General features: G+C 43.8%; 1 protein-coding gene across 1 annotated transcript in view; it reads left to right on the top strand.

Annotated features, from left to right (window-relative positions):
- Positions 1–19214, top strand: part of gpr158a (G protein-coupled receptor 158a) — a 103288-nt gene that overhangs the window by 49367 nt on the left and 34707 nt on the right. Inside the window, exons 4-5 of the mRNA XM_064941653.1 lie at positions 686–912; positions 5946–6014. Coding sequence (XP_064797725.1) covers positions 686–912; positions 5946–6014 — 296 coding nt within the window. The remainder of the gene's footprint in view (positions 1–685; positions 913–5945; positions 6015–19214) is intronic.

Below are 19214 nucleotides of genomic sequence, written 5' to 3'. Positions count from 1 at the left end.
TGTACTGCTGACAGAAACACTCTATTACAACAAACAGTATGCCACCCTTCCTTGTTATATACAATGGTACACAACATACATCCTTTTTTACACACTGAAAATGATGTCATCAATGATCGAAGATGTGGAAGTTAATCAATGGCACCCTATGCCTTTAGAGTGCACTACTTTAGACCAGGGCCCGGGATCTGGTCAAAAGTAGTGCACAATGTAGCAAATAGGGTGCAATTTATGCACATGCTGGGTCTTATCTTAAAAAATAGCTGTGAAATTCCAATAAATGGAGGTGAGATGATATGATGATAATGATGATGATGATGGTGATGATGCCGAAGCCAGAGAAGATATTAGAGATATAGAGGCCTGGCACAGATGGTGTTCGAACACCCACGTAGAGGCCTACAGGAAACCACAGGAGGAGCAGCCATAATCAGAGAGAAGGGCCTATGTTTAACACGTTAAAGGAGAGCCACTTGAACAGGGTGAAAGGTTACGTTGACATGAGGAGCCTGGCTCCCTCTAAGTGCTACAAAGGAGCAGAAGAATAGCACTAAGTAATTTACCAAATAAAGCTACCATAAAGTACTACAAAGTACCTAATTTAGTTGAGTGTTGAAGTGCCATTTTATTGGAAATTGTTTTTATGACCCAGGTAAAAAATCTTTAAGAAATCTTTCTGTCACAGGTTGGGGCAGAAAGGGAAAAGCTTCAAACGGGGGTCCTAACCTGGCCGAGGGGTCGTCCAGCGACTGCCTGCCCTGTCAGGAGGGCTGTGCCTACTGCAAGGATGACACGCCCTGTGTTGCTCGAAGCGACAGCGCCCTGCGCATGGCCGTGCTCTCCTTTCAGGTCCTGTGTATGCTGGTGGACTTTGTCAGCATGGTGATCATCTACCACTTCCGCAGGAACAAGGTGAGGCACTATTCAGCCGTCCGTCATCCCCATCTCCATTGATCATAATCACTATTCATCATCTATTACATTGATTTATGATATATTGATATATAGTTCACGACTTAATATATGTTATTCATGTTATTTTCCATCCTAATTCATCATCTATGTTGATGTATTAGTTAATGGATGACTTGATACATGTTATTCTATCCTATTAGCCTACATTGTTTTATTCATTAATGGATGATTGGGTCTATCTTATCCTTTCCTTTTTTTGTTCTTGAACCTGAATGAGAACAGGGGCACACACTGTACTGTACTTTTTGAACAGAGTGATATTTGCTGTGTATTTTACTGTATAGATTGGATGTGTTTCGACCATATGGCCATGGGTAGCTCAGGAACATTCAACAAGTGTATTATTCATGGGGATACCTCTTCTGACAGTTCAGAGCAGCAGAAATAATAATTGACTCTATCTGATTATACATGATTCATTGGGCACACACAATCTGGTACAGTTTGGCACATTGATGGCAGAATTAAGGTTCCAACTCTAAGCTTTAATACCGATTGGCAAATTTAGTTGGCATTTGCACCAGTTCAAAAGTTGTATCTTTAGTTTCAACTGAACTGGAGTGAGTTTTCCAAGACATTCGTGGCACTAAGATCAGCGTTCGCCCCTTGCCAACCAAATGTCTCACTCTTAGACTCTATGATCTTAGCTACAATGTTTTGGAGTTCAGGGCCCATTAAGAATATGGGCCCTGATGTTCAGCATATGTTATGAAGGGAGAATGTTAGTACAATGAAATTGAGAACAGTGCTGTAGGTGCATACCTTAGGTAGATGATAATAACTATGTTGAGTCTAAGACCAGGGTTTAGTCTAGGCCTCACTGGTAAGTAATCCTTGTCACTGGTAAGTAAGCCTTGTCAGCCTAATACATATTGTTTTTTAGCATGAGGCAGCTTGTACACGTACACCCCCTGGACAGGATGCTAGACTTTCGTTGGGCCGATCCATCTCCTTAATGCTGAGTGCCATGCAGGGCATTATGACCCATTTTTAGAGTCTTTGGTATGACTTGACTAGGGATCGAACTCCAAACCGTTCAATCTCAGGGCAGACACTCTAACCACAAGGCCACTGAGTTGGTACGTAGAGGGATCTGATTTCTCTTAACAAGATTCAGTCTCTCCATGGCTGTCCTCGATGCTATAGGCTTATAAATAGATCTGCCTAGCTTCTCCAATGCCCACACACTCTCCAAATCCCCCAGGCTTCTTACAGTAAAATAATAACATCTCTGAGATAAAATAATCTTGGGTACAGTGATATTCTTTGATACAAGTAAAAACTTTAAGAAACCTCCTTGCAATGGATATGGAATCCTCAAGAATGTGTGTACCGTAGACCACACTACCTACGTAGAGAGTTTTCATCTGTATTTTTCGTAGCTGTCTACATACCACCACAGTCAGAGGCTGGCATTAAGCTATGGCTTTAGCAGCTATGGCTTTTACAGCTTTGAATGAGCTATATTCCGCCATAAGCAAACAAGAAAATGCTCACACAGAGGTGGCTCTCCTAGTAGCCTGGGACTTTAATGCAGGGAAACTTAAATCTGTTTTGCAAAATTTCTAATCAAGTTAAATGTGCAATCAGAGGGAAAAAACTCTGGACCACCTTTACTCCACACACAGATACACATACAAAGCTCTCCCTCACCCTCCATTTGGCAAATCTGACCATAAACCTATCCTCCTGATTCCTGCTTACAAGCAAAAATTAAAGCAGGACGCACCAGTGACTAGATGAATAAAAAAGTGGTCAGATGAAGCAGATGCTAAGCTACAGGACTGTTTTGCTAGCACAGACCGGAATATATTCCTCCGATGGCATGAAGGCGTACACAACATCAGTCATTGGCTTCATCAATAAGTGCATCGATGACGTCATCCCCACAGTGACCGTATGTACATACCACAACCAGAAGCCATGGATTGCAGGCAACATCCGCACTGAGCTAAAGGCTAGAGCTGCCGCTTTCAAGGAGCGGGACTCCAACCTGGAAGCTTTTAAGAAATTCCGCTATGCCCTCCAACGAACCATCAAACATGCAAAGCATCAATAAAGGACTAAGATCGAATTGTACTACTCCGGCTCTGACGCTTGTTGGATGTGGCAGGGCTTGCAAACAATTACAGACTACAAAGGGAAGCAGAGTCGAGAGCTGCCCAGTGACACAAGCATACCAGACGAGCTAAACTACTTATATGATCGCTTCGAGGCAAATAACACTGAAACATGCATGAGAGCACCAGCTGTTCTGGAAGACTGTGTGATCATGCTCTCCGCAGCCGATGTGAGTAAGACCTTTAAACAGGTCAACATCCACAAGCCCGCAGGGCCAGACGGATTACCTGGACGTGTATTGCGAGCATGCGATGACCACTGGCAAGTGTCTTCACTGACATTTTCAACCTCTCCCTGTCCGAGTCTATAAACCAACATATTTTAAGCAGGCCACCATAGTGCCTGTGCCCAAGAACACTAAAATAACCTGCCTATACAACTACCGACCCGTAGCACACACGTCAGTAGCCATGAAGTGCTTCGAAAGGCTGGTCATGGCTCACAACAACACCACTATCCCAGAGACCCTAGACCCACTCCAATTTGCATACCGCCACAACAGATACACAGATGATGCAATCTCTATTGCACTCCACACTGCCCTTTCTCACCTGGACAAAAGGAACACCTATGTGAGAATGCTATTCATTGACTACAGCTCAGCATTCAACATCATAGTGCCCTCAAAGCTCATCAATAAGCTAAGGACCCTGGGACTAAACACCTCCCTCTGCAACTGGATCCTGGACTTCCTGACGGGCCGCCCCCAGGTGGTAAGGGTAGGTAACAACCTCATCCTCAACATAGGGGCCCCTCAGGGGTGTGTGCTCAGTCCCTTCCTGTACTCCCTGTTCACTTATGACGGCCAGGCACGACTCCAACATCATCAGTAAGTTTGCAGATGACACAATGATGGTAGTTCTGATCACAGACAACAACGAGACAGCCTATAGGAAGGAGGTCAGAGACCTGGCCGTGTGGTGCCAGGACAACAACCTCTCCCTCAACATGATCAAGACAAAGGAGATGGTTTTAGACTACAGGAAAAAGAGGACAGAGCATGCCTCCATTCTCATCGACGGGGCTGTGGTGGAGCAGGTTGAGAGATCCACCACGTCACTAACAAACTAACATGGTCCAAACACACCAAGACAGTCGTGAAGAGGGCACGACAAAACCCATTCCCCCTCAGGAGACTGAAAAGATTTGGCATGGGTCCTCAGATCCTCAAAAGGTTCTACAGCTGCATCATCAAGAGCATCCTGACTGGTTGCATCACTGCCTGGTATGGCAACTGCTCAGCCTCCGACTGCAAGGCACTACAGAGTGTAATGCAAATGGCCCAGTACATCACTGGGGCCAAGCTTCCTGCCATCCAGGATCTATATACCAGGTGGTGTCAGAGGAAGGCCCTAAAAATTGTCAAAGACTCCAGCCACCCTAGTCATAGACTGTTCTCTCTGCTACTGCATGGAAAACAGTACCGGAGCTCCAAGTCCAAGAGGCTTCTAAACAGCTTCTTCTCCCAAGCCATAAGACTCCTGAACATCTAATCAAATGGCCTCCCAGACTATTTGGATTGCCCCCCCCCCCTATCTACATGTATATATTACCTCAACTATTCGGCGCCCCCGCACATTGACTCTGTACCGGTACCCCCCTGTATATAGTCTCGCTATTATTGTTTTACTGCTGCTGCTTTACTTGCTACTTTTATTTCTTATTCTTATCCATATATTTTTTTAACTGCGTTGTCGGTCAGGGGCTCGTAAGTAGGCATTTCACTGTAAGTAGGCATTCACTGTAATACCTGTTGTATTTGGCGCATGTGATGAATAACATTTGATTTGATTTGATTTGATACTGGCAAAATATGGCAAGGCCATTACTTAGATTTGACAGTATTAAAGGCAACTTCGTTGTTCTACTTCTACAACATGACATTTACTTTATATAGTAGAGCCGTATAGTCCTTATTCATAGCCTGGTGAACTTTCGGCTGTGTTACTTTTGGCTCTATAATCGCATTAGCTTTCTGGAGTGGAGCACAACACCTAAGCCCTCAGTTGGGTTCTGTCAATTAATTGGCTTCATTTAGGACTTTGTCTTGAGCGTGAGAAATCTCTGGATTAGGATGTAGGTTGACAGATTCACTGACAGGAGAACATCTCCTTACTGGATCACACACACCTTGGGATGAGTTTGCTCTAATAGGGCTGAGACGAACAATGTCTTTTCTCACGAATACAACTTCTAGAATTTGGAGATATGTCATATTGAATGTCCCTGTATGTAATCATCATTTCTCCTCCAAAAGGGACTTTACTTCTGTTGCCACTCTATGTGTGGTAGCAGCACTATCATTTGCTCAAGGTTCAAGAGCAGTAAGCTGTGTATAGGCACTTATACTGTATGTTTGCAAACCAATGGCACAGCTGTCCATTGCCCCTTGAAAGCATCCTCAAGCACCGTTTACTGTAAAAGAATGCATGGCTGAATGTCTGATGTACTGTAAGAGGAGCCTGGAAATATCCATGAAATGGAAAACCATAGAAAAACGTAGAATGTTCTAGTTCTGTGGGGCAAATATTTATTTGATGAGTTTTGATAAGGCTTAGGATACAGCTGTTATTTATTTTGTTTGTTTACGAATGCACTAGTACATTGACATTTTAGTCATTTAGCAGACACTCTTATTGAGCGACTTAAAATAAGCCCATTCACCTTAAAGTACAGTAGCTAGGTGAGACAACCACATGTCACAGTCATAGTGAGAACATTTGTCCTCAATAAAGTGGCTATGAAAGTAGACTTCTTTCAGGTCGTCTTGGCTCTTACTAATACGTCGAGTTTTAGCATGATTCAAATGAAACCTTTATTAAATGTTGTTTCTGTCTCCTGTGTTCCAGAGTATCAGAGCCTCTGGGGTAGTTCTATTGGAGGCCATCCTGACTGGAGCACTGCTTCTCTACTTTCCGGTGAGTGTGTGTGTGTGTGTGTGTGTGTGTGTGTGTGTGTGTGTGTGTGTGTGTGTGTGTGTGTGTGTGTGTGTGTGTGTGTGTGTGTGTGTGTGTGTGTGTGTGTGTGTGTGCGTGCGCGTGTGTGAGTGTGTGTAGGAGGGGGGTTATTTACTATCTATAGTATGATTGGCCTCTGCCCTTATTATTTCAAAGTTTACGACAAAGTTAGTATGTGACAAAAAGTTGCCATTCAGTTTAACCTTTGATCCAGACCATATATTAATTCAACAACACACAAAAACAACTTTTTTTTGTATGACGAGACTAATATGGCATGAAGGCTGCCATGGAATGTTGACTAGGTCAGGTCATAGAAAACCGTTCATAAATCACAGTGCCTTGTTTTGGAGGGTTTCTACAGAGTAGAGTTAGACAGTGTTTCTTTGTTTGGCGGAGACAAACATCCTGGGGCTCTCCTCTGACCTCCTGCTAGCTGTATGCTGCTAATCTGCCCAATGAACCCAGCAACCTGTGAAATATACCATCTGTTGACCAGCCACTCATGTTAAATGTGTGCAGCACCTATTCAGACCTTAGCAAGTCTCCTATTCAATTACATTACATTTGCTAACACATTTCTTCACAATAAGGATGGTTGACATTAACGGTCTATAACCTTATTTGACACGTGTTACATCACTCATAACAGATGTTATACCATTCCAATTGTAGAAACTCATAGAAACAATCAACTATACTAGATTAAGTATCATTAAGAGCAAACAATACAATTTAGAGGCAGATGTAAATAACCAAATAACCAGAGTTTCTATTTGAAGCGTCCGATTATTTCCACAGATGACCGAGCCTCAGGGCGTCTCCACATAACATTGATTTACGCAGATGTATTGTTTTGTCTTAGTCAGTGGTGCCCCGGGCCTCTGGGTGATTGCAATTTAGTGGTGATCGCAGCGAGCTATGGGCTTAGCATAGCCACGAAGGGTAAATTAAAGTGAACTGATTTAGAGCAGCTCGCTAATCAATGCAATTTGCCAGTGACAAGGAAAGTAATCATCTTTGAAATTGCAATGAAATAGGGAGCGAAAGCAGGGGTTGGTTGGATGGGGTTGGGGTCGTCTGTGATTGGATGGACAACATCAGTCCTGTTGGAGGATTGGTTTATGAGCAGGAAGTGGGCATTTCTCAGATGGAAATTAAAATATGAAATTACAACAACAAATTCATTGAAAACTGTGGTTGAAAAATTGCTCCATGTCTTTTGTTTCCATTGAAGTGGAATGGACCACAATTCTTATGTAACACCATTTTGGCAAACATCTTCCATTATCAAAATGAGCCATCCCAATTGAATACTGAACATATTGGAAGGCTGAGGAAATGATTTATACCCATATTTTATGTATTGAAATCCAAGTCACCACAAGACCTCCTTGTCTCATTTTGATATGCTGTCTTTCAGTCCCTTTATATGAAAATGGTTCCTTTCTGCTCGAGTCCATTGTCTACGCAGCACGCTATATTGATCTCCAGCCTGATCCCTTTGCATGTCTCCTTTGTGAATCTCACATGAGCCTTCCTTCCTGCCTGCTAGGGCGAGTCGCATCACTCCCAATCTAAATATAGATTCAGAAATATTCCACCGCTGCTGCTGCTTCTATTTTAAATAATTCCAGTGTTATTAAGGAGCAAGGAGATGCATCTCATCCCAGCGCTCTCTTGGCATTCCGTTCTTTGGAGTAATGCAATTCCCCCCCTTTCCCCCATTCTCCTCAGTGTGTCACATGCAATAACTTCAGTCCCTGCCCAGAATAAGGCAGGAGGACAGACAGGGAGCGAGCGGAAAAAAGGAGAGAAAGGAAATTACGGGAGTGCCAATGCTGGCTATTTCTGTTTGGCTGTGTGTGGATGAGAAAGGAGGGAACAGACACATAACTTGTGATTCTCCATGTGATCTGTGCATTAGCTTTCCGGCTATGTATTTTTCTCTTATTCAGGTGGCTCGAAAGCCTGAGATTGGAGTAAAGTGACAGTTTGGATTGCTATTTCTCATCATTTTCAAAATGCCACCAAGTTTCTCAATCAAGGGGGGATATATTCAGATAGAATCATTTGTGGGAGCTGTCCATCGTGGGACAACCTCGCTCACTCACTCACTCACTCACTCACTCACTCACTCACTCACTCACTCACTCACTCACTCACTCACTCACTCACTCACTCACCCACTCACTCACTCACTCACTCACTCACTCACTCACTCACTCACTCACTCACTCACTCACTCACTCACTCACTCACAATTCTCTCCTCCTTTTATTCACTGTTGGTAGCTCCATCTCTCTTTCTTTCATTTCCTGTCTTCTCCTCCCCCACAGTGTTTTGTGCTGCTCCCTCTCCCAGCCCATCTGTGTGTGTGCTAGCGCAGGCTGCCACTGAGAGCCCCCGTCTTTCCCTCTCCCCCCGCCTGGGTACCCCATCAGAGACTCTGGGCTTTTACTCTGCCGCCTTCTTGTTGCTTCACACACATACACCCACAAACATGTACACACACTCATGCATGCATATACTCTCTCTCCCTCTCTCCCCCCCCCTCTCTCTCTCTCTCTCTCTCTCTCTCTCTCTCATACACACACACACACTCCACCTCTCCCTCCTTCTCCTCCTCCTCCACCTGTCTGCTTGCGTCTCTCCTCTCCTCCTCCATCTCAGGCCTTCCCCAGTCCCCATGCAGTGCAGGGCAGACAGACATAGCGTCACAGCACATCAGGGGGCTAATGAGAAACAGTATGTCTGAGGGATAATGCATCCTGACCTGTCAGGCCATGAAACACAGCCCGCCTGGCATCGCATGCCCCCTTCCTGCTTCCTATCCCAGCTGCTCCGACACTTTCAATCTGCCTTAAGTGGATCTGTTGTGGGTGGAGGGTGAAGTGGCGTGTTTTGGAGGGGCCCCCCCCCGCCCACCCCCACCGTCAGATCGTGTGCCTCCCTGCTTCCCTGCAAAAGTGCTGATGCGTAGGGCTCATCTAAAACCCACAGATGCTCTCTGAGTAGAACGTTAGGGGGTTGATAAACTTGTGCTATTGTGGTGCTTGGTGTGTTTACAGAGAAAGAGGAACTTAAGAGAGTGAGATTGAACATAGATGGAAAAGCATGAAAGAGGGTTGGACAAACACAGTACATTGACTTAGGTCGACCAGTCAAATCAAATCAAAATCAAATCAAATTGTATTAGTGTCACACCCTGGTCGTATATATTGTGTTTGTCTTCATTTATTTGGTCAGGCCAGGGTGTGACATGGGTTTATTGTGGTGTGTTTTGTCTTGGGGTTTTGTGGGGTGTTGGGTGTGTGGCTTAGTGGGGTTATCTAGCAAAGTCTATGGCTGTCTGGAGTGGTTCTCAATCAGAGGCAGGTGTTTATCGTTGTCTCTGATTGGGAACCATATTTAGGCAGCCGTATTCTTTGAGTATTTCGTGGGTGATTGTTCCTGTCTCTGTGTTTGTGTTCACCAGATAGGCTGTATAGGTTTTCACGTTCTGTTTGTTTTTGTATTGTTCGTTTTTTCCTTCGTCATTAAACATGTATCAAAGATACCACGCTGCATTTTGGTCCGCTTCTCCTTCGACAGACGAAAACCGTTACAATTAGGTACATGCGTCGAATACAATAGGTGTAGACCTTACAATTTAATACTTACTTACGAGCCCCTAACCAACAATGCAGTTAAAAAAATATGGATAAGAATAAGAAATAAAAGTAACAAGTAATTCATGAGCAGCAGTGAAATAACAATAGTGAGACTATATACAGGGGGGTACCGGTACAGAGTCAATGTGCAGAGGCACCGGATAGTTGAGGTAATATGTACATGTAGGTAGAGTTACTAAAGTGACTATGCAAAGATGATAAGAACAGAGAATAGCTGCGGTGTAAAAGAGGGTGGGGGGTGGGACAATGCAAATAGTCTGGGTGGCCATTTGATTAGATGTTCAGTAGACTAGCGGCTTGGGGGTAGAACCTGTTTAGAAGCCTCTTGGACCTAGACTTGGAGCTCTGGTACCGCTTGCCGTACGTCTACGACTAGGGTGGTTGGCCTTCCTCTGACACCACCTGGTATAGAGGTCCTGGATGGCAGGAAAATTGGCCCCAGTGATGTACTGGGCAGTACACACTACCCTCTGTAGTGCTTTGCGGTCAGAGGCCGAGCAGTTGCCATACCAGGCAGTGATGCAACCAGTCAGGATGCTCTCGATGGTGCAGCTATAGAACCTTTTGAGGATATGAGGACCCATGCCAAATCTTTTCAGTCTCCTGAGGGGGAATAGGTTTTGTCGTGCCCTCTTCCCGACTGTCTTGATGTGCTTGGACCATGTTAGTTTGTTGGTGATGTGGATACCAAGGAACTTGAAGCTCTCAACCTGCTCCACCACAGCCCCGTTGATGAAAATGGGGGCGTGCTCTGTCCTCTTTTTCCTGTAGTCCACAATCATCTCCTTTGTCTTGATCATATTGAAGAAGAAGTTGTTGTCCTGGCACCACACGGCCAGGTCTCTGACCTCCTCCCTATAGGCTGTCTCGTCGTTGTCTGTGATCAGAACTACCATCATTGTGTCATCGGCAAACTTAATGATGATGTTGGAGTTGTGGATCTGTTGGGGCGGTATGCAAATTGGAGTGGGTCTATGTTTTGTGGGATAATGGTGTTGATGTGAGCCATAACCAGCCTTTCAAAGCACTTCATTGCTACAGACGTGAGTGCTATGGGTTGGTAGTCATTTAGGCAGGTTACCTTAGTGTTCTTGGGCACAGGGACTATGGTGCTCTGCTTAAAACATGTTGGTATTACAGACTCGGACAGGGAGAGGTTGAAAATGTCAGTGAAGACACTTGAAAGTTGGTCAGCACATGCTTGCAGTACACGTCCTGGTAATCCGTCTGGTCCTGCAGCCTTGTGAATGTTGACCTGTTTAAAGGTCTTACTCACATCGGCTGCGGAGAGCGTGATCACACAGTATTCCGGAACAGCTGGTGCTCTCATGCATGTTTTAGTGTTTTTTTGCCTCGAAGCAAGCATAGAAGTAGTGTAGCTTGTCTGGTCGGCTCGTTTCACTGGGCAGTTCTGTGCTTCCCTTTGTAGTCTGTAATGGTTTGCAAGCCCTGCCACATCCGACGAGTGTTAGTGCCGTAGTACGATACGATCTTAGTCCTGTATTGACGTTTACCAGTTTGGTGGTTCGTCGGAGGGCATAACGGGATTCCTTCGGGTTAGATTCCCGCTCCTTGAAAGAGGCAACTCTAGCTCAGTATGGATGTTGCCTGTAATCCATGGCTTCTGGTTGTGGTATGTACATACGGTCACTGTGGGGACGATGTCATCGATGCACTTATTGATGAAGCTAATGACTGATGTGGTGTAGTCCTCAATGCCATCGGAGAAATCCTGGAACGTATTCCAGTCTGTGCTAGCAAAACAGTCCTGTAGCTTAGCATCTGCTTCATCTGACCACTTTCTATTGATCACGTCACTGGAGCTTCCTGCTTTTATTTTTGCTTGTAAGCAGGAATTAGGAGGATAGATTTATGGTCAGATTTGCCAAATGGAGGGTGAGGGAGAGCTTTGTATTTGTATCTGTGTGTGGAGTAAAGGTGGTCCAGTGTTTTTTCCTCTGGTTGCACATTTAACATGCTGATAGAAATTTGGTAAAACGGATATAATTTTCCCTGCATCAAAGTCCCTGGCTACTAGGAGCGCCGCCTCTGGGTGAGCATTTTCTTGTTTGCTTATGGCGGAATACAGCTCATTCAATGCGGTCTCAGTCCAGCATCAGTCTGTGGTGGTATGTAGTCAGCTACTAAAAATACAGAAAAATTCTCAAGGTAGATAGTGGGGTCTATAGCTTATCATGAGATACTCTACCTCGGGCGTGCAAAACCTTGAGACTTCCTTAGATATCATGCACCAGTTGTTATTTACAAAAATACATAGTCCGCCACTTCTTGTGTTACCAGACACTGCTGTTCTATCCTGCCGATACAGCTTATAACCAGTCAGCTGTATGTTGATAATGTCGTCGATCAGCCGTGGTCGTTCATGAACCATAAGATATTACAGTTTTGAATGTCCCGTTGGTAGTTTAATCTTCCACGTAGGTCATCGATTTTATCCAAAGATTGCACGTTTGCTTGCAGAATGGAAGGAAGTGGGGGTTTATTCGATCATCTATGAATTCTCAGAAGGCAGTCCGCCCTCCAGCACATTTTTCTCCACCTTCTCTTCATGCAAATGATGGGTATCTGGGCCTGCAGTATATCATTCATGTCGAACTCGTTAACGGATTCTGCCAGTCCGTGGTGAGTAATCGCAGTTCAGTTCAGTTTCGGACATAAGAGACGGTAGCAGCAACATTATGTACAAAATAAGTTACAAAATAAGTTGCAAACAGCGCAAAGAAACGAACAAAAAAAACACAATTGGTTAGGAATACGTAAAACGTCAGCCTTGTTATCCGGCACTATCTTTAGTCGCCATCTTTCAACCCTCGCTATTCGTTCCTCTTCTTCCTGAGCGTGGTTTTCATATTCAGTGAGGCCATACAGGGCGGTTGTTCAAATGCATCTGCTGATTTCCTATTGTGGAGTGTTGAGTTGAGTTTTCACCACGCGGACAGTAATGTGACAACATGTGAAGTGTGTACAGCTGAGTTCTGAGTAACTTGGGGACCTCTGTGTTGGTGACACATATTAAAATGTCCAGATTAACATCCTGTATGCACACTGTAAATTGCGGCACATACTCACACAAACAGTCCAATATGTCCCATGTCTCATTGAGAGGGAATATCTCACAGGAAATAGTGGTGAAAAGGAGAAGGTATTGTGGGAGGCCAAGTTGGATGTAATTTACACAAGGCCAACCTCAGGGGGACGAGGGGGAGAAACCATTACCTCGCCCATAGCCACTGGGCCCTCTCATATCATATCATTGGGGAGTAGCTGTCAGCTTTCATATCAAAACAGATTCATTGCCCCTATCCCATACCAACCCCACCTCCCACCCCTCTCTCCCTTTAAGGAATTTACTCGATTAGAGTGGAATAGACAGAGGAGAGGAACGGGATGATGAGACAGAGGAGGGGAACGAGATGATGACCAGAACAGAGAGGATTGAGAGAGATGGATGGATGGAATGGCAGTGGGCATGTCAAAGCAGGAGAAGGGGTGTAATGACATGATACTTTCCTGAGGCTTCAGTCTCACATTATCTCCTTCTCAGATGGAAACAGACAGACATGTTAAATAGCTCATAGGGATTTGTTCTTTTTTTTTTGCCTCAGGCCCAACACATGTTGACAGTTATCGTTGTATGAGAAGATTGGAATGCCCCACATAGTGAACCGTCTTGCATTAACTAGTTAATGTCTGCTGGTTGAAGCATGGTTCTGGCAATGTTCTAGCAACATTCTGGCAACTAGAGGCGTTTCTAGGATTTGTACATGTTCAGGATTGTTATTTTTTTGGAAGGAAAATATTATTTTTATAAATGCATTTCTTGCAATTCTATGTCATATTACATGACTTGATAAATTACCAAAATTTGTTTTAATAAGGCAAAAATGACCGAAAATGCTATGCTACTCTGACACTGATAACCTGAGCTCAATAAAAATGATATGGTTTTGAATGCAACAAATGCAAAAATGTTCGAGTGGAGACAAATTGTAGCCCCCAATATTACTTCCATCTGGAGGATTTTTCCCCTTTCCGCCCATGTGAACCTGAGTAAACCCAGTCACTCAGACCCTTAGCTATGCCTGTTTATTGGCACCACACACCATCACGCACTGCCTTGGCTGAATTCAATCTTCTCAACCAAAACTCACACTCGTGAAATGTCATAAGCTTGCAGGGGAGACAGGCAGTCAAAGCAGCTGAACCAAGGTGCGATTTGAAGCTTATGAAATTTCATTTTTTGGGGAGTAGATTTGATTTCAAGCACTGCCTGGCTCCCTACAGACATGCTCCCTTTCAACTGAAAGTTAGGATACTACTCTGTAGGAGGAAAGAATAAGGAAAACACTTTGAGACTGTTTGTTTCAACAGAGGACTAATTTTAAAAAAATACCAAAAGATTGTTTTTGAGCTCAGGTCACAACTCCAGAGCTGGACTTCTGTGTATTTCCCAGTATCCTTTATGGAATGCATTGTATTTTATCGTATTCATTCAAATCAAGCTACCATGCAGAATAAAGAACAGGCGGCAGTTCTATTTGTTGTATTTCTATGCCAGACAATTTACTATAGGGTTACTAGTGTATGTGGGAAAGGTGAATAAGAGGTTAAAGGGACAAGTGTTTCTTGAACGGATGGTCAGGGGGCTGGAACATAATTACACATAATTTGTAGACTGCCCAAACAGATATAATATTTGACTGAAGCATAATAATTTCAAACCTTGTATACAGTCACATACAGTGCATTCGAAAGTATTCAGACCCTTTGACTTTTTCCACAATTTGTTACATTACAGCCTTATTCTAAAATGTATTAAATAAAACATTTTCCTCATCACTCTACACATAATACCCCATAATGACAAAGCAAAAACGTTTTTTTGTCAACTGTGGGACCTAATATAGACAGGTCTTTCCAAATCATGTCCAATCAAATTAATTTACCACAGGTGCACACCAATCAAGCTGTAGAAACATCTCAAGGATGATCAATGGAAGCAGGATTCACCTGAGCTCAATTTCTCAATTAAAAAAAAAAAAAAATGTGTGTAGATTACTGAGGATTTTTTATTTATTTAATTTATTTAATTTAATTTTATAATACGACTGTAGCGTAACAGAATGTGGAAAAAGTCAATGGGTCTGAATACTTTCCAAAGGCACTGTACCTACTATATAAGTGTGTGTGGGATGCAAGCATTCTAAGGGGTCTCAGATAAGCACCTGATAAGGTTTTAATCCTGTTAGTATTATGGTGATGAGATTATTGGCATTTGACCTTTGTGACACAGGAAATCCTTCAGGGGTTCAATGGTTAGTTACCAGTGGTTGAGATTGAATGAAAATATTAGCTTTTTGGAATGGTTCACCGATGAAGCGGAACTTCATTGGAAATGTATTGACATTACATACAGTAGATGAATGATTTAAGTGATGGTCGCAGTCAGTAATCACACCTGCAATCTCTTGTGGGAACACATAAAAAAACACAAACACACACAACCCCCCCAACACACACGCACGCACACACGCGCGCACACACACACACACACACACACACACACACACACACACACACACACACACACACACACACACACACACACACACACACACACACACACACACACACACACACACACATACACACACTGTCAGTTCAGTTGTTTTATCTAACTAAATAACAGTGGAATCAAATAGCTGACGGGAGATCAATACCCGGGGCCACACGTCCTGACCTTGACAGGAAGGAAGGGGTCCATGTGGGGGATCGATCCCTCAGGTACTCACCCCCCCTCCAAGCATCTATCAATACCACCTCTCCATCTCATTTACATGTTTATAGTCTACAGACTATAAGTCAATTACATAAAGGCCTGTCATGCCAAATAGTGTCCCTCTGCCAACCCCCCCCCCCCTTTTGTCACAATGGGATTCGATAAACTATTAGCGGCCCATTCTCTGGTGGTCAAAGGCTATGTTGTTGTGATCTCAGAACTCTATCTCAGTGTCTCATGTGGTCAATAGCTCTCTCCTCACCTCCCACTGTAGCACGGCTAACTCCTAAAGGGCACCAAATTCCCTATATAGTACAATATGGCCCTGGTCAAAAGTAGTGCACTTCGTAGGACATATGGTGTCATTTGGGACAAACCCAGGGTTTCACATGTTGGTGTTAAAAAACAACATGGAACAGTCCTACTCAATAGACTACTGAGAGAAATGAGGTGACGGGAACTACCCTGGTGCGTTTGGATTACTGTTACAGCGCTAGTTGGTGATTAATTGGGACGGCAGGTAGCCTAAGCACATTGGGCCAGTAACCGAAATGTTGCTGGTTCGAATCCCCTTGCCAACTAGGTGAAAAATCTGTTTGTGTGCCCTTGAGCAAGGCACTTAACCCTAATTGCTCCTGTAAGTTGCTCTGGGTAAGAGCTTTTGCTAAAATTGTAAAATTGGATTTGTTTAGACATTTTTATTGTTTTATTATTGTGTATTATTTGACATTTACTGCATTGCTGCATTGCTAGGAGCCAGTTACATGCTAAAACATCTGCTAAAATATGTAGGTGACCAATAAACTTAGATTTGATTTGAGCAACAACACCCATGATGGCAGACTCTTCTAAGACACAAGCTAGCAATGATGAGCGTTATGGGTGCTTGAATGAGCTTCATTCCATAGAGTTTTCTTAGTCTGCTCATCCCCACCTTTGTGACTGGGATGCTGAGAAAAGCGAGTGGATTTGGGAGGCCAACAACAGTAAAGTCAGCATTATAGACTTATTGCCATCAATATGTTTGTTTATCCATTTGTATCAAGCCTCGAGTTGTACAATCTGACACAGTCAGCTCGTCAGCAGGGCTCTCTACTGTACTGCAGCACAATGACATTCTCAGGACCCACAGGCCTTTGTGAAGGAAGCACAGCAGTCAAAGAATCCCAGCTAATGTACACGGGTGCAAAAACCAAATCACTCCCGCTGGAATAGAAAGATATGAATGCATTCTAACTACGCTTTCAACTGACAAACGCTGGTTTTGAGATCCCAGTACTATGATGCAGTGATGAGCAACAATGGGAGTGTTCATTCAGGAAAGGTGGTCATTAACACTGGAATGAGAGCATGATTCGTGTATGGTGCAATATGATCAAACTCTCTTTTCTTTCTTTCTTTCTTTCTTTCTTTCTTTCTTTCTTTCTTTCTTTCTTTCTCTTTCTTTTTTTCTTTCTCTCTCTCTCTTCCTCTCACTCTGTCATCTCACTCGCTGCCCCTCTCTCTACTTCCCTCTGCCGAGCTTATATGGCGTTGAACAACGTTTGAGCAACAGACTGAGGTGGTTGAATGGGGCGAAGCTAGCGTATGTCGATGTCTAGCACGTTAAGTGAAAGTTGTGGGCTCTTTCAGACAGTGTTGATTGACAAAAGTGTTATTATCAAACTCATCCCTGTCTCCACTCGTGTCTGTGTTCAAACACTTACTGACAGGTTCTCTACTCCACCCGTGCTCTTATTGTGTTCTGTAGAAAGAAGAACACGTAGTGCTCTAGGGACAGACTTAAGGTAGATAAGTGCTTAAAAATATATAAATGGTGAAATCACAATGGATGGAGTATAAGAACTTCTAAGAAAATACTATGAGAGTAATTATGAGAACAAACTATGTATCCTGTCATACATGTAGGTGGTCAATGAGTAGTCATCATCATAGCTTATGGGAGATTCCACCCCAGGAAGGCCCGAAAATATTTTGGTATCTCCGATTGTTCTGGCAATTCTCACATAGAAATGTAATTGGGAGGGAAGGATGTTAGATATGCTTTTTACATTTGTATCGCAAACCACAAACCTATACATGCCTCCAGTAAGACACTATGATCTGTGAACCATACGATACAGAAAACAACTTGGTGTCATTATACTTATAAATATGAATATCTCAAAACTACCACTTTTTGATTCTGATTATTTTGAGACATGTTGTTTGAAAAAACATACTATTCAAACATGTCACATTTCCAGAGCGGGCTCTCTGCTACTTTTGCACCATTTTGTCGTAACAATCACAGCCGTCCTTTAAGATTACACATTCAGAAAATCACCAGCAGAGAGTTTCCTTTAAAACCATCTTCCCATCCACTGTGTTGGTGGTGCTCATAACATGTATCAGAACTTGAAAAGTAGCAAAGAGCCCACTGGAAATGTGATGCACATATAGACTATATTGTTTAAAACAATACGTCAAAAACATTTACAAAATCCAGGGGCGGCAGGTAGCCTTGTGGTTAGAGGGGCGGCAGGTAGCCTTGTGGTTAGAGGGGCGGCAGGTAGCCTAGTGGTTAGAGGGGCGGCAGTTAGCCTTGTGGTTAGAGGGGGGGCAGGTAGCCTAGTGGTTAGAGGGGTGGCAGGTAGCCTTGTGGTTAGAGGGGTGGCGGGTAGCCTTGTGGTTAGAGGGGCGGCGGGTAGACTTGTGGTTAGAGGGGCGGGGGCGGCGGGTAGCCTAGTGGTAGCCTAGTGGTTAGAGAGGGGCGGCAGGTAGCCTTGTGGTTAGAGGGGCGGCAGGTAGCCTAGTGGTTAGAGGGGCGGCAGGTAGCCTTGTGGTTAGAGGGGCGGCAGGTAGCCTTGTGGTTAGAGGGGCGGCAGGTAGCCTTGTGGTTAGAGGGCGGCAGGTAGCCTAGTGGTTAGGGGCGGCAGGTAGCCTTGTGGTTAGAGGGGCGGCAGGTAGCCTAGTGGCCTTGTGGTTAGAGGGGCGGCAGGTAGCCTAGTGGTTAGAGGGGCGGCAGGTAGCCTAGTGGTTAGAGGGGCGGCAGGTAGCCTAGTGGTTAGAGCGTTGGGCCGGTAACCGAAAGGTTGCTAGATTGAATCCCTGTGCTGCAATGGTAAAAGTCTGTCGTTCTGCTCCTGAACAAGGCAGTTAACCCACTGTTCCTAAACCGTCATTGTAAATAATAATTTGTTTTTAACTGACTTGCCTAGTTAAATAAAGGTTAAATAAAAAAATGTATTGAAAAAGGGTACTTTTGAGATTTTAATATTTTTATTGTTGAATAAATTAATGTGAAAAATAGCATTTCAGAATCTAGACCTACTCCATATGTTAGAGCACCCTAAAGGGAGTATAATGACACGAAGATGTCTGTATCATGTACGTTTCACAGATCATCAGGTCTTACAGAAGGCATGTATGTATAGGTCTAAAAAGGGCCTAATATGGCCACTTTAATCATGGTCTTCTCCCAAAAATTATTTTGACACAAACGTAAAAACCATGTCAAACATCCTGTTTCATAATGAGAGAATTCTATTTGAGAATTTCCAGAACAATCTGAGATACCCTTAATATTACTGGGCCACGCTGGCATGGAATCGCCCTATACTGTAAATGGAGCCTTGATAGTCACGGTAGACATTCTAGAGATGAGTGTGTGTTGATAATGCTCTCCAGGATATTGATGTCTGTTAG

This window comes from Oncorhynchus masou, chromosome 28, assembly GCF_036934945.1.
Source record: "Oncorhynchus masou masou isolate Uvic2021 chromosome 28, UVic_Omas_1.1, whole genome shotgun sequence".
Classification (NCBI taxonomy): Eukaryota; Metazoa; Chordata; class Actinopteri; order Salmoniformes; family Salmonidae; genus Oncorhynchus; species Oncorhynchus masou.
This window is presented reverse-complemented; position numbering and strand designations above follow the sequence as displayed.